The 12,284-nt window shown below is 42.3% G+C and overlaps 1 protein-coding gene across 3 annotated transcripts in view; it reads right to left on the bottom strand.

The window, feature by feature from the left end:
• PAQR5 (progestin and adipoQ receptor family member 5) overlaps positions 1-12,284 on the bottom strand; it is a 70,183-nt gene that overhangs the window by 23,492 nt on the left and 34,407 nt on the right. For all 3 annotated transcript variants that reach the window (XM_081048522.1, XM_081048521.1, XM_081048520.1), the window contains exon 3: positions 276-403. In XM_081048522.1, the coding sequence (XP_080904648.1) occupies positions 276-315 (40 nt within the window). In that variant the 5' untranslated portion in view covers positions 316-403. The remainder of the gene's footprint in view (positions 1-275; positions 404-12,284) is intronic.

The following is a 12,284-nucleotide window of genomic DNA, read 5'->3' as shown; positions in this document are numbered from 1 at the left end:
TTAAGTGACTTGCTCAAGCTCATGACTTTTTAACCAGGGCTTCTGGAAAACTGAAGATCAAATCAGGCCCTGGAGCAGGGAAGCCTGGGGAGCCCCAGAAATCTTCCCACAATCCATGCCCTAAAGCTCACCTCAGCTCCACACCCATACACCATGGGGAGTCCCCCAAATCCCAGCATGGCATCTCAGCCGTCCCATCCCCAGCCAGGTTTTAAAGAAGCCCCAGTTCCCAGGGATCCCGAATGAAACGGTTGGTCAAGGGGGCTGGAAGGTACCAGAAGGGCAGCAAGTGAGTCCAGATGTTGAGGGTCTCATTAGTCATTTGGAAAAGGCTGAGGATACAGGCGGTGGCAGTACTCTGTGGATGTCGGTAGCCAAAGAGGATGCCCTGTTCATGGAAAACCTGTAGGGGGAGAAGACAGTCACCGAGGTGAGTCAAGAGGGTAACAGGCAGGTCTTGGAAGGAACATCTCCAGTAGTATACGGTTCCCTCCCACGCTGTGCACCCGAACACTTGAGCCTGGAACACCTGACCCCAAACCCCTTGCCTGTCAAGCTGCTCCCTTCCCTCCACTCCCTCTATAGCTTCTAAAATCCCATGTCCTTCAAGAAGCCTGCAGTCAGCTGGAGGAGAGAATTCCAGGCCGTGGCTCCCTTTGGGAATCTAACCTGTCTTCCATTCTCGGACACACTTACTCTTGTCATGAGCATGGCCTCGGAATTGGCTTTGGCACCCTCTGCCTGGGGCCTACGGCCCGGTCCTTAGACGCCTTCGTGGCTGACTGACATGTACGCTGTCGTCTGAGCCAACATGCCCCAGATGTCAGGGACTGGTGGAAAGATCTCTGCAGAAGATCCCTCCACTGTCAGGATATTCACCAAGGCACTTCATAAAGGCCTTTTAATGACAAAGACTATGACGATGTCAGCCTGGGCTTAGGTAGAGGAAGGCTGGCCAAAGCAGGCCTGCATGGACCACTCCCTCCCCACGCAGCCCAGGCAGCAAGTCTCTCAGCCACCACCTCCCTGAGAGACTTGGACTGGTGAGGTAAAATATGGACTATCAACCCACCTGGATGAGTGCACGACCTCCGTTAAAAGTGATCATTGTGAAGAAGACGCAACAAGAGGGACAAAAGCTCAGGAGGCAATATTAAGTGTAAAACATCAGAATGTAACTATGTTCCAGCCCTAATTATAAGGACTATAGAAATGTCAGTACATGTGGCAGGGCAGAGGCTGGGAGGAAACAGGAAAGTGAAGAGTTTCATTTGCTGAGGTGGGAGGATTTGCAGGAGATTTTTTTCTCCCTTTGTGTTGATTTAGACTCGGGTTTCTCAATCTTCACACTATTGACATTTTTGGCCAGCTAATTCTTTGTTGTATGGGGTGGGGGCTGTCCTAGGCATTATTTAGCAGTATCTATGCCTCTCCCTGATAGATGCCAGTAGCACACACGGTGACCCCCCTCCCAAGTTGTGACAACCAAAAATGTCTCCAGATATCACCAATGTCCCCTGGGGGGTAAAATCTTCCCCATGAAGAACCACTGATTTAGATGAATGATGTTATAACCTTTGTAAGGTAAAATTTAAATGTGTAGATTAATTGAGACAACTAATAATAACATCAGTAGTCATAATACAAATTAAGTCACCATTTCCAATCTTTCCCTTTGGTTTTCCAGGGCTGTGGGAGAAAAGGAAGGCTGAGAGAATTCCAACTTAGACCCTGTCTCTCACTTGGGTTACCAACTTCTTAGTTTAAGAAAGGATCCTGATTCAAAGACACACAATGCAGAACATAACTGTACTATCTCCCGAGGTTCTGAGTCAAGAGGTCATAAGAAATAGTGGAGAACGTAAGGGGTTATCAGAGTAAAAAGTCAAACGTGGACCACTGATGTGCCATGTGACCTTGTGCTGGGTCGCCCCTCTCAGGGCCTCAGGGTCCTCACCGATGAAACAGGAGGCATTAGCTAGCTGGATGGTCAGTACGTTCCCTTCTTAGTTCAATTCTGGGTTAAACTGGTCAACTGGGGGAGGAGGATAATGAAGTTGGTTCATGGTCCAGTGAAGAAATACTATTTGAATTAGATTCGGGTCTTAACTAATTAAAGCAATTTGTTCCAGTTTTAGATTCACCATTCAATTCTGCTGACGCCCCGGCTTACAGTGGACAGGCTTCCCTAATGGGCAGCAGGAATCTCGGCTCACAGCTGCCTACCCCACCAGGGCTGCTGGCAAGGAGGCAAGTGGGCCAACGGCCTTCAGCCATCCACCCATGTGAGGAGGGCGTGGGTTTGGCGCACACTCAGGAGACTCTCCAGCGAAACTCTAGGTCTCTCATTCTCTTACTTTTCTTTTTCTTCTTTTTTATTTTTCATTAAAACATTGGCTGCTTGTTAAAATGCAAAGACTCCAGAAAGGAGCAATTGTTACTATTCACTCCTTCCCGTGAATGAGTTTAGCAGATCCTGTGTCACAGGAGACCTCGTTACAAGGGTCGGGCAGAGCATGGGGCATGCAGGCATGGTGGCCAGAGGGAGCAAGCAGGGTGGGGCTGCAGGACATCTCGGACACAGTGGACCACAGGTAGACAGTGGACGGACAGGAGCCAGAGAGGAAGACCACCTACATTTTGCCCAGGGTGACGCAGGATATGACGACTGTCCTTCTCTTTGAGTCCTGCATTTTGGGAGGCAAGAACGGATGCTGACAGAGTCAAAAGCCAGAAAACAGAGGGACTGGGAAATCCAGACTGGACATCTTGACCCCACTTAAAAATCTGGCCCAGACCTGGGGAGGATAACTTACCACTAACGCCAATGTTGGCTCCAGATTGGAAGAGCCTGCTTCCCTCTCAGCTGCTCTCTGGACGTCAGACAAGAGAGGGAAGCCAGCTTGAACCATGCCACAGGGGGAGAATTTAAAACAGCCCCTCCCCCAAGAAGGACAGATGGATAAAGGATGGACTGGGAGTCCCTCTGTCCCAGTACAGTGATGTCCTGACCTGTCCCTCCTCTGCCGCACTTGAACCTCGGTTTATTTAGGCCACATTGCCAGGCCGAGCCCCTCTGAGTACAGGAAGACTAGTTCTCCCCATCTTCTTCCTCTAGCCTTAGCAAAGAACCTTGCGTAGAGTTGATCTCAACAGCGCACCGAATGCTACATAAATCTAAACAAACGAAACATTTGAAAACAATTTCTATTCACTCCCAGTTTGACCCCAAAAGGAAAATTGCAATCATTGCCGTAATGCTCTTAGCTGGGCATCACTCCTGAGCACCCCCAGGTTAGCAAGCACTGGCTTATTTGCACAGCGGAATTGATTTGCAGGCTTCCGCCTGGCATCCCTGCTTGCAGGCTGGGCAATTTAGAGTGAAATGAAATCAAATTGTGCACAGCCTATTATGTATAAGTGAGAACCCCCAGGCACCGGGGTACAAGGGCACGTCAGCAGGTTTTCCTTTTAGTGCCTGCCATGGGCTTAACTTCCATGAAAGACCCTGTGCACCTACCAGCTGATGCCTGAAATTCCACCGCAACCATTTTACACCCTTGGTTTTCCTAGCGATTAAACTGCAAATCACCTGGGGAAAATAATCAGGCATTCTGGTTGGTGGCAAATAAGAGGATTTTGAATAAAGGGAGAGACAGAGTGAGGTAAGGAGGCCACAAGCACACTCAGTATGGAAATCTGCATTTCCTGTCCAAATCTCATGGCATCCTCACAACCTTGTGAGGGAGAGCCTTCTATTGTCCCCATTTCATGGAAAAGGAAACTAAGGCCTGAGAAGGTTAAGGCATGTCTCCAAGATCCCAGAAATAGTGGGAGCCAAGCTAAAATCTAAGTGCAAACATCAGACTCGATTGCCCCAGCCTCTTCCATTATCATTGCCGTCATTCAGAAGAGCTCTGCTGGAGATGAAACTCTCATCTCTTGGCCTGCAGGGTGATTTAGGATTGTCACATACTTCTCTGAGCCTCAGTTTCTTCTTTAAATTGGTGTTATGGACTGAACTGTGTACCCCACAAAATTCACATGTTGAAGCCCTAATCTCCAGCGCATCAGAATGTAACCATATTTGGAGATAGGGTCTTTAAAGTGGTGATGAAGTTAAAATGAAGCCACCGGGTGGGTCATGATCGAATCTGAATGGTGTCTCTCACAAGAAGAGGGAATTTGGATATTCAAGATACCAGGGGTACGTGTGCCCAGACAGATGACCACATGAAGAAGCATCAAGAATGCAGCTGTCTGCAAGCCAAGGAGGTGGCTTCAGGAGAATCAACCTTGTCGGCACCTTGACCTTGGACTTCCAGATTCCAGAATGAGAGAAAATAAATTTCTGTTATTTAAGCCAGCCAATATGAGGAATTTCGTTATGGCCGCCAGAGCTGACTAACGCACAAGTGGTGAGGTGAGGTTGGGTGACAAAGTTTCTAAGCCAGTACCTCTCAAACTTTCGCCTGCAGATCACCTGGGGGTCTTACTGCAGTTGGGTGGGGCTGGGCTGAGAGTCTGCATTTCTGACAAGCTCCCAGGGCATGTGGATGCTGCAGCTTCACAACCGAGGCTCCTGCCTTAGCATCATGCCGCCACCGCCCTAGAATCCAGTTCACCACAGAAGAGGAAGTTCCCTTTAGAAAAGAGGAACGAGATGAATCCAAAGACATTGGCATGAAAAGCCAGCACAGGAGCTAGAGACCAGCAAGGAGTCTAGTGAAATGCTGGGGGCAGAAGGCACGGAGAGAATGGGGAGGGAAGAGTGCAGTTCCTGAACTGCTACATCGAGTTTTTTGGGTTTTTTTTTAGCAATGGAAAGTAAGCACATTTAATCTATGTGGGAAACCTGCCATACGTGAGAGACAGTCCCCACATGCACGAGAGGTTCAGAGATAGAAAGGGGCAATGAGGTATATAAGACATCCTGAGCTAAGGATTGAGGCGTCAATTTTAACCTGTCATTTAGTGAGTGTCTGCAGTGTGCCTGGCATTGGGTTGGATACTACGCCACTATCTCATGCAGGACCACACTTAGTCCTGCTTAGTAGGAGAAAACACTTGGGTCCTCAGTTAAAAGAACATAAAACATCACTTGCATACAACGTCCATGCAATTACTAGAACTGTAAATACACTGAATTAATGGCCAACCATTCTTGGTATTAAGCAATTACAGGTAAATGCTAACTTAGAACATTGGTGTGACATTCTTTTAAAAATAACTGTCCACTATTCAGTCAAACATAAGGATCCTTTTTGTACATGCAGCACAATATTTATAGAAAATGATAAATTTCTTCTGGCAAAACATATAAGATGGATAAAAAGTAATGAAACAAATTATCACTATCAAGGATGGAGGACTCCAAGGATAGTCATCATTTAATGAACAATAAAGTGGGGAAAAAGATGTGAAGTGTCTTTAAAAAGTAAAGGTAGGGGGTACCAGAGTGAAAAGTCCCACTGAATGACCAGCACCATCCAGAATGATGACCTACAGAAGAAGAAAGTAAGAAAGTTGAAACAATGGAGCATTCCATTAGTTTTACATTTGTTGTAAAAATGCAGTCTTTGATTTAAGGACTAGGAAAATGATTTCCCATTATAGGCACTGATTTAAAAATCTGTTGTGGGCAAGCATGTGGTAATAGTATCTATAACATGATTAGAAAGTCTGTGGTAGGCAGAATAATGGCCCCTAAAAGTGTCCCCGTCCTAATTGCTAGAACCTGTGACTACATTAGGTTACACAGCAGAAGGGAATTAGGGTCACATGTGAAATTAAAGTTGCTAATCAGTTAACCTTAAAATAGGAAGATCATCTGGATTATCCAGATGGGCCCAATTAATCACAAGGGTCCTTACAAGTGGGAGAGGGAGGCAGAAGTAGAGAGGCAAAGGGAGATGTGACTATGGAAGAATGGTCAAGAGATGTAACATTGCTGGCTTTGAAGATGGAGGCAGGGGCCAGGAGCCAAGGAATGCAGGTGGTCTCTGGAAGCCCGAAAAGGCAAAAAAACATTCGCCCCTAGAGCCTCCACCAACTTGATTTTAGCCTAGTGAGACCCGTGTCAGACTCCTAACCTACAGAACTGTAGGATAATAAACTTATCCTCTTTTTTAAGGCACCAGGTTTGTAGTAATTTGTTATGGCAACAATAGAAAACTACTACAAGGTCAGGATGTGACCAAAAACCCAAAAGCAGTCTTCGAGCTGGAAACAGCAGCACAGGGTTTCAATTTCTTACTAGAGAAATTGATGACTTCCTTTTGGAACAATTCAAAGATTATGTAGGATAGTCTCTGAATCTTTTCCAATAAGGGACATCTTGTTAAAATGCATAACAAATTTGACCATAAACTGTTCTTATTCACACAATGGGAATACCAAATAAACATTAAACACTTAGGTTTAATTTAGACAAGATACAAGATGACTGGCAGAAATCAGTCAAACAAAGAGAAGGTCCTCGAATAGAGAGCAAATCCTATCTTTAGTGAAAAACGACATTGATTTTGAATCTGTTATGGGATGTTGTAAGCAAAAGCCTACAAAAATTCTAGGTTTGACTATTTCACTTTTAAAGGGATTAAAAATACATATTACTTTAAGTATGTGCAGGATTTCTAAACCAAAGGAGCCACATGTGAAATATGCAACAAAAATGACATTTGGATAAAATAAAATTTTTTAAAAAGTCTATGGACTATGAAAGAAAACATTAATGTACAAATAATCCTAAATTAATTTCTGTACAGATTATTGTTCTGGACATTGTAAACTGAGGTATAATTTTGACTAAGCAAAATACCACTATTTTCAATTTTCTTTATAATATCTTTTTTCCTTGAAGAAAAAATAAAACCAGTACTGTATGAATCTAGATATTGTTTTGAGAGAGTGAAACAGCTATATAAAAGATGGTGATTCATATGAAATTAAAATTTAATTTTCTTCTAAATTATAATTCTCATGCAACTTCATTACAATGTTTGAACTTGATATGTAAAATTTATAGTTCATTTCTCATTCTAAATGTAGCTCTAAGACTATTTTTGATAATTCCACTTGCTGTACTTCAGCATAACTGAAAAGAAGCTCAGCAAAAGTTTTTTGCAATGAAATTAATGAAAGAAAGCAAGACTCAATAACTCAAGAACAGTGGTACAATCTGGCATCACTGTTAATAGAACACAAATTATGTGATAATGTTCATTACAATATAACTCATGATTTTGCTGAAATGAAGTCAAGAAAAATAAACTTTATGGAATAAACATGTAATAATGTATAAATGGTTTTTATTTTGCTACTTATCCAAACATCACTAATCCATCAACATTACATCCAGACATGTGCAATAATAATGAAATTTAGTTGTTTTGGATATTTTGCCAGCTCTAGCTATATAAAATCAGAGCTTGACATGTTGTTGTTGTTATTATGAAGGGATATCGTCAGTGTAAAATACCCATTTTATGTAACTGTTTGATAGCTTCATTTGTAACTTTTACATATTTAGTCATATGGTCTGTGGCCTCTATTTATTCTCCTGATTGAGACCCAACACACATTAGGGGCAGACCTTGTTTCACTTGATCATCATGAGAGTTCTGCAAGATAGGAACTGTCAAGCCCATTTTACAGATGAAGAAACTGAAACTCAGGGAGATGACGTTTCCAAGGCCATAATTAACAGCAGAACCAAGACGCAACCCCTAGTCTGTGGGATTGCAAAGCCATGCATGCCTCACTGCACCTGGCCCAGTGGAACCAAGGATTGCTACAAACATTTTATGAAAATGCTAAGTGTTATCAACGTTGTCAGAAGAAGAGATCACTGGACCCAGTGATCAAGGAAGGACCTGGAATAATAGCCAAGGGACTTCTGGATCTGGCAAAATGGTGGTCTACTAGGTGTCATAAAGGAGGCTTCTGACGAAAACAATTAAAATGCTAGAAGAAGTCTGCATCAGCTACTGGATAAATGTGTCAACAAGAGAGCACAAAAGCAAGGAAGTCACAAAGCCTCCAAACAAAGGAAAGCCAGAAACCCTGCGAGGTAAGTTGCTTTCCCCATCAGAGTTCCTGCTGGCAGACGTTGTAAATAAGAGATGAAACCCAAGGCCCATCAAAGGCACAGAATCTAATAGGAGACCAATTAGCAGACCTAGCCTCACCAATAAGGCTAGGATTCTAAAGATAAGTGAATGTGAAAAGAATCCCACCAGGTAGAAGGAGACAATGAAGAAAGGTGTCTCTCTGAAAAAAATCTCTCCCAAGAATTCAGAACCAATAGCTCATTTTCATATAGTTTTATGACCCAAATCTACCCTGTCTATGTGGTCCAAGAAATCTCAAGTGGAAAAATAAAGTGGTTACAAATAGAGGTCAGAGCGTTGTAGCATCTTTAGGTAAGAAACAAAAACAAATGCATGTCCTCTCTGAAGGATTTCTACTTTAACACAAGCATGCATATACCTGGAAACAAAACACCATGAATAAGAAACAGCAAAAACAGTACATGGCAGAAAGAGAGCTCCAAGAACAGATACTGAAATATAAAATAAGTTGCACAATATGTTGAAAGAAAAAGCTTAAAAATATTAACAAGAGACACAGATTTGTAAAGAACCTGATATAACTTTGAGAAATTAAAATAATTGAAATAAAAAGTAATTGAAAAGATAAATAGCAAACTAGACCTAGCTAAAGAGAAAATTAGTCAACTGAAAGAAAATCCCCCCAAAAGTATCCAGAATGCAGTCCAAGGAGATTAAGAGATAGAAGACATAAAAATCAAGTAAGAGACACGGAGAACATTTCTCCAGAAGGAGAAAACACAATGGTCTTCACGTGATATTTGCAGAGATAATTGATAAGCTTCTAGAATTGTTGAAAGTCACCAGTTCTCAGATCCAAAAAGTGAAGTAGTTGGATATTGTAGAGACAGTTGGTGCTCACCAAATATCCATGTGCTTTCCTGCATTTCTCAGACTTTCTTGCAGTTAGGTTGGGGCCATGTGACTCTTTCTGGTTAATGTTCCTCCTAGGTCAGGGGAGTTAAAAGCAGTATGCCTTTTTGTAGTAGATATCACAATGCACTTGGGAGGGAAATCTTCCCTCCTTTCAGAACTAAGCCACTCATCCCTCTATGGAAATTGCTTTTTGGTCACAGGCCACTACCTTGACCATGTTATACTCATGTGCCAGGTCACACAGTCTGAACAAATTTCAAGGATTGAAATAATACAGAGGACATTCTCAGATCACAGTCAATTAACTTAAGTCAATAACATAAAAATAGTACAGTGGTTCCTCAAACACTTAAAAATAGAAATACCAAATGATCCAGCAATTCCACTTGTGGATATATACCAAAAGAATTGAAAGAAGGGTCTCAAAGATATATTTGCACACCATGTTCAGAGCAGCATTAGTCACTATAGCTAAAACACAGAGGCAACCCAGTGTCCATCGATAGAGGAACAGATAAGCAAAATGTGGTCTATACATATAATGGAATATCATTCAGCCTCAAAAAGGAAGTAAATTCTGACATATGCTACAACATGAATAAAACTTGAAAACATTATGCTAAGTGAAATAAATAAGCCAATCACAAAAGGACAAATACTGTTTGATTCCACTTATATGAGGTACTAGAGTAGTCAAACATCATAAACACAGAAGTATCATGGTGGTTGTCAGAGACTGAGGAGAAGGGGAAATGGGGAGTTATTGTTTAATGGAGAGTTTCAGTTTTTCAAGACAAAAACTTGTACACATATGTATAAAGAAGCATCATTCATAATAGGCAAAAAATTGAATCAACTCATGTGTCCATCAACTGATGAATGAATAAACAAACTATGATATATCTATACAATGCAATATTATTCAACCATAAAAAAATGTAGTAGCAATACATGCTATAGAATAGATGAACCTTGAAAACATTTTGCTAAGCAAAAGAAGGCATTCACAAAGGCCACCTATTGTATGATCTGGTTAGTATAAAATATCCCAAATAGGCAAATCTATAGAGACAGAAAGTAAATTAGTGGTTGCTATAGGTCTGGCAGCACAGGGAGTGGGAAATGTCTGCCAATTGGTAGTTTCTTTCTAAGATGGTGAAAATGTTCTAAAATTGATTGTGGCGATAGTTTTGTGCAATGTACTTTGTGTATGTAAACATACTAAAACCTACTGAACTGTATACTTCTAAAGGGTGGATTTTATGGTACGTGAATTATATCTCAACAAAGCTGTTATAAAAAAAATTTTCCACAAAGAAAATTCAGCTGTAGGATTGAGTTATTCCCTGCACAATTTCCCAGGTGACATTCATGTAGACAAAAGGGTAAATGGTGCTCCGTGGGAGTGGGCAATATGGTGGCCCTGCTCAGACACATTTTATAGATAAATTCTACCAAACGTTCACTACCAAATATACTTCTAATAGTATACAAATTTTTCCGTAGAATAAATAGGCGACACTCTCCAACTCATTTGTGGTTGGCATAATCTTAATCCCAAATCCAGGCAAGGGCAGTATAAGAAGGAAAAATTACAGGCCAACTCATTAAATAGATTTAAGGATCTAAACAAATATTAGCTAATGGATTCCAGCAATAGATTAAAAAGATATTACATCATGACCAAGTTGTATTAAAATGTAAGGTTGGTATAACATTTGTAATCCATCAATGTAATTCACCACATTAATAATTTAAATGAATCCTGTACGACCACCTCAAAAGATATATTGATAGAAAAAAAAAGTTCTGTACAATTCATTCCTAATTAAAGCAAAAAAAAAATCCTAGGAAACTAGGGATAGAGAGGATATCCTTAACCTGATAAATATTATTTACAAATACACACACACACACACACACACACACTTTCTGTCTCTCTCACTTTCTGTCTCACATCCCTACACACAGGGAGAGCTAATATTATACTAAATGATGAAATGTTGCAAGTATTCCTTTTGATTAAAATCAAGAACAATACCAGTATCACCACTGCTACTGTATGTTAATAAGCTGCCAGTTGATTCTGATGGTGGGGATCTAAGCACCCGCTTAGAGAAATCCTGGGCTGGAGAAACCATTTGCCTGTTGAGATGGCTCCTTGTTCCCTAGCACCCAAACCCACCTACTCAACACCACTCCCAGCCATTTATCAGGCTATGCTTCTTTTCCTTCATAATAATCCCACTATTCTATTTCATTTTTCTTGAATCTTCACAATAGCCCCGTGAGACTGGTCTACCAGATATCATATACATTTTACAGATAAGCAAACTGAGGCTTAGAGAGTTACGAGTGTTGTCTGAATTCCCACAGTAGGTAGCACAGCTGCAGGGCAAGGCGGGGAAATGCACTCTATGAGAAGCACCTCGGGGATCATCCTGCCTGTACCCCTGAACTAAGGTGGCCAGGACAATGTCATGTGTTTACCTGTGGGCCGAGGCTGTGGTTAATAAGATTCTCAGTTTGACACAAAAGGCCTTTGTTTCCTGGCAAAGTTTCATGCCATGTTCCACACTTGTTGTCTAGACGTCTCTGTTTTGTCGCTAAACTGGGTCTGTGTAGGAATCAACACCTAGATATTTATTCCATTCCTTGAGCTGTTTGTTCAAATCTTGAATAACTCGCTAACATTCCCAGCCAGGCCTATTTTTAGGCCCAAGGGAGACTAGAAATTACGAGGCATATACCCAAGTCCCACCTTCTAAGGGAAGGGAGAAACTACCCTTTCCTGTGAGTAATCTATCAGCTAGGAATGTGCCAGAACTGTATCCCTGACAATGCCAGGAGGTGGCGCTCCCCCACCTCCTGCCCCATTGGGTGAGACTCAGACAGGGTGGGGAAGTGGCCCAGGCCACACAGCTGGTTGATATAAAAGGGAGAGGCAGCTGTACAGGGCAGCCTGCAGAAGCTCTAACCAACAGCTGAAGGGGCTCAGGGAAGGGAGAGGACACCTGCAGCATGAAGAAGGAAGCTGGAAAGGGAACGAGGTGGAGGGTGGGTAGGAAAGCCTTCTGCAAAGAGAGATCAAGAGAAGTGAATGTCCAAGCTGGCAGGCAGACTAAAGAGACCACGCATGGTGTGGCTAGAGAAGAGGGTCTATGGATGAGAAACAGTGGAGGCAGTGGTAGAAGTCAGGCCTGCAAATACCAGGCTAGAGAGTTCCCAGGCCCAGGAGTCTATGAAACAGCAGGGCTAAGGCCCACTCAACAACCCTCCTCATGGCCTGGCCTGGGC

The sequence above is a fragment of the Rhinolophus hipposideros genome (assembly GCF_964194185.1).
Source record: "Rhinolophus hipposideros genome assembly, chromosome: 5".
Classification (NCBI taxonomy): domain Eukaryota; kingdom Metazoa; phylum Chordata; class Mammalia; order Chiroptera; family Rhinolophidae; genus Rhinolophus; species Rhinolophus hipposideros.
The sequence above is the reverse complement of the archived record's forward strand: the minus strand, read 5'-3'. Positions and strand labels throughout refer to the sequence as shown.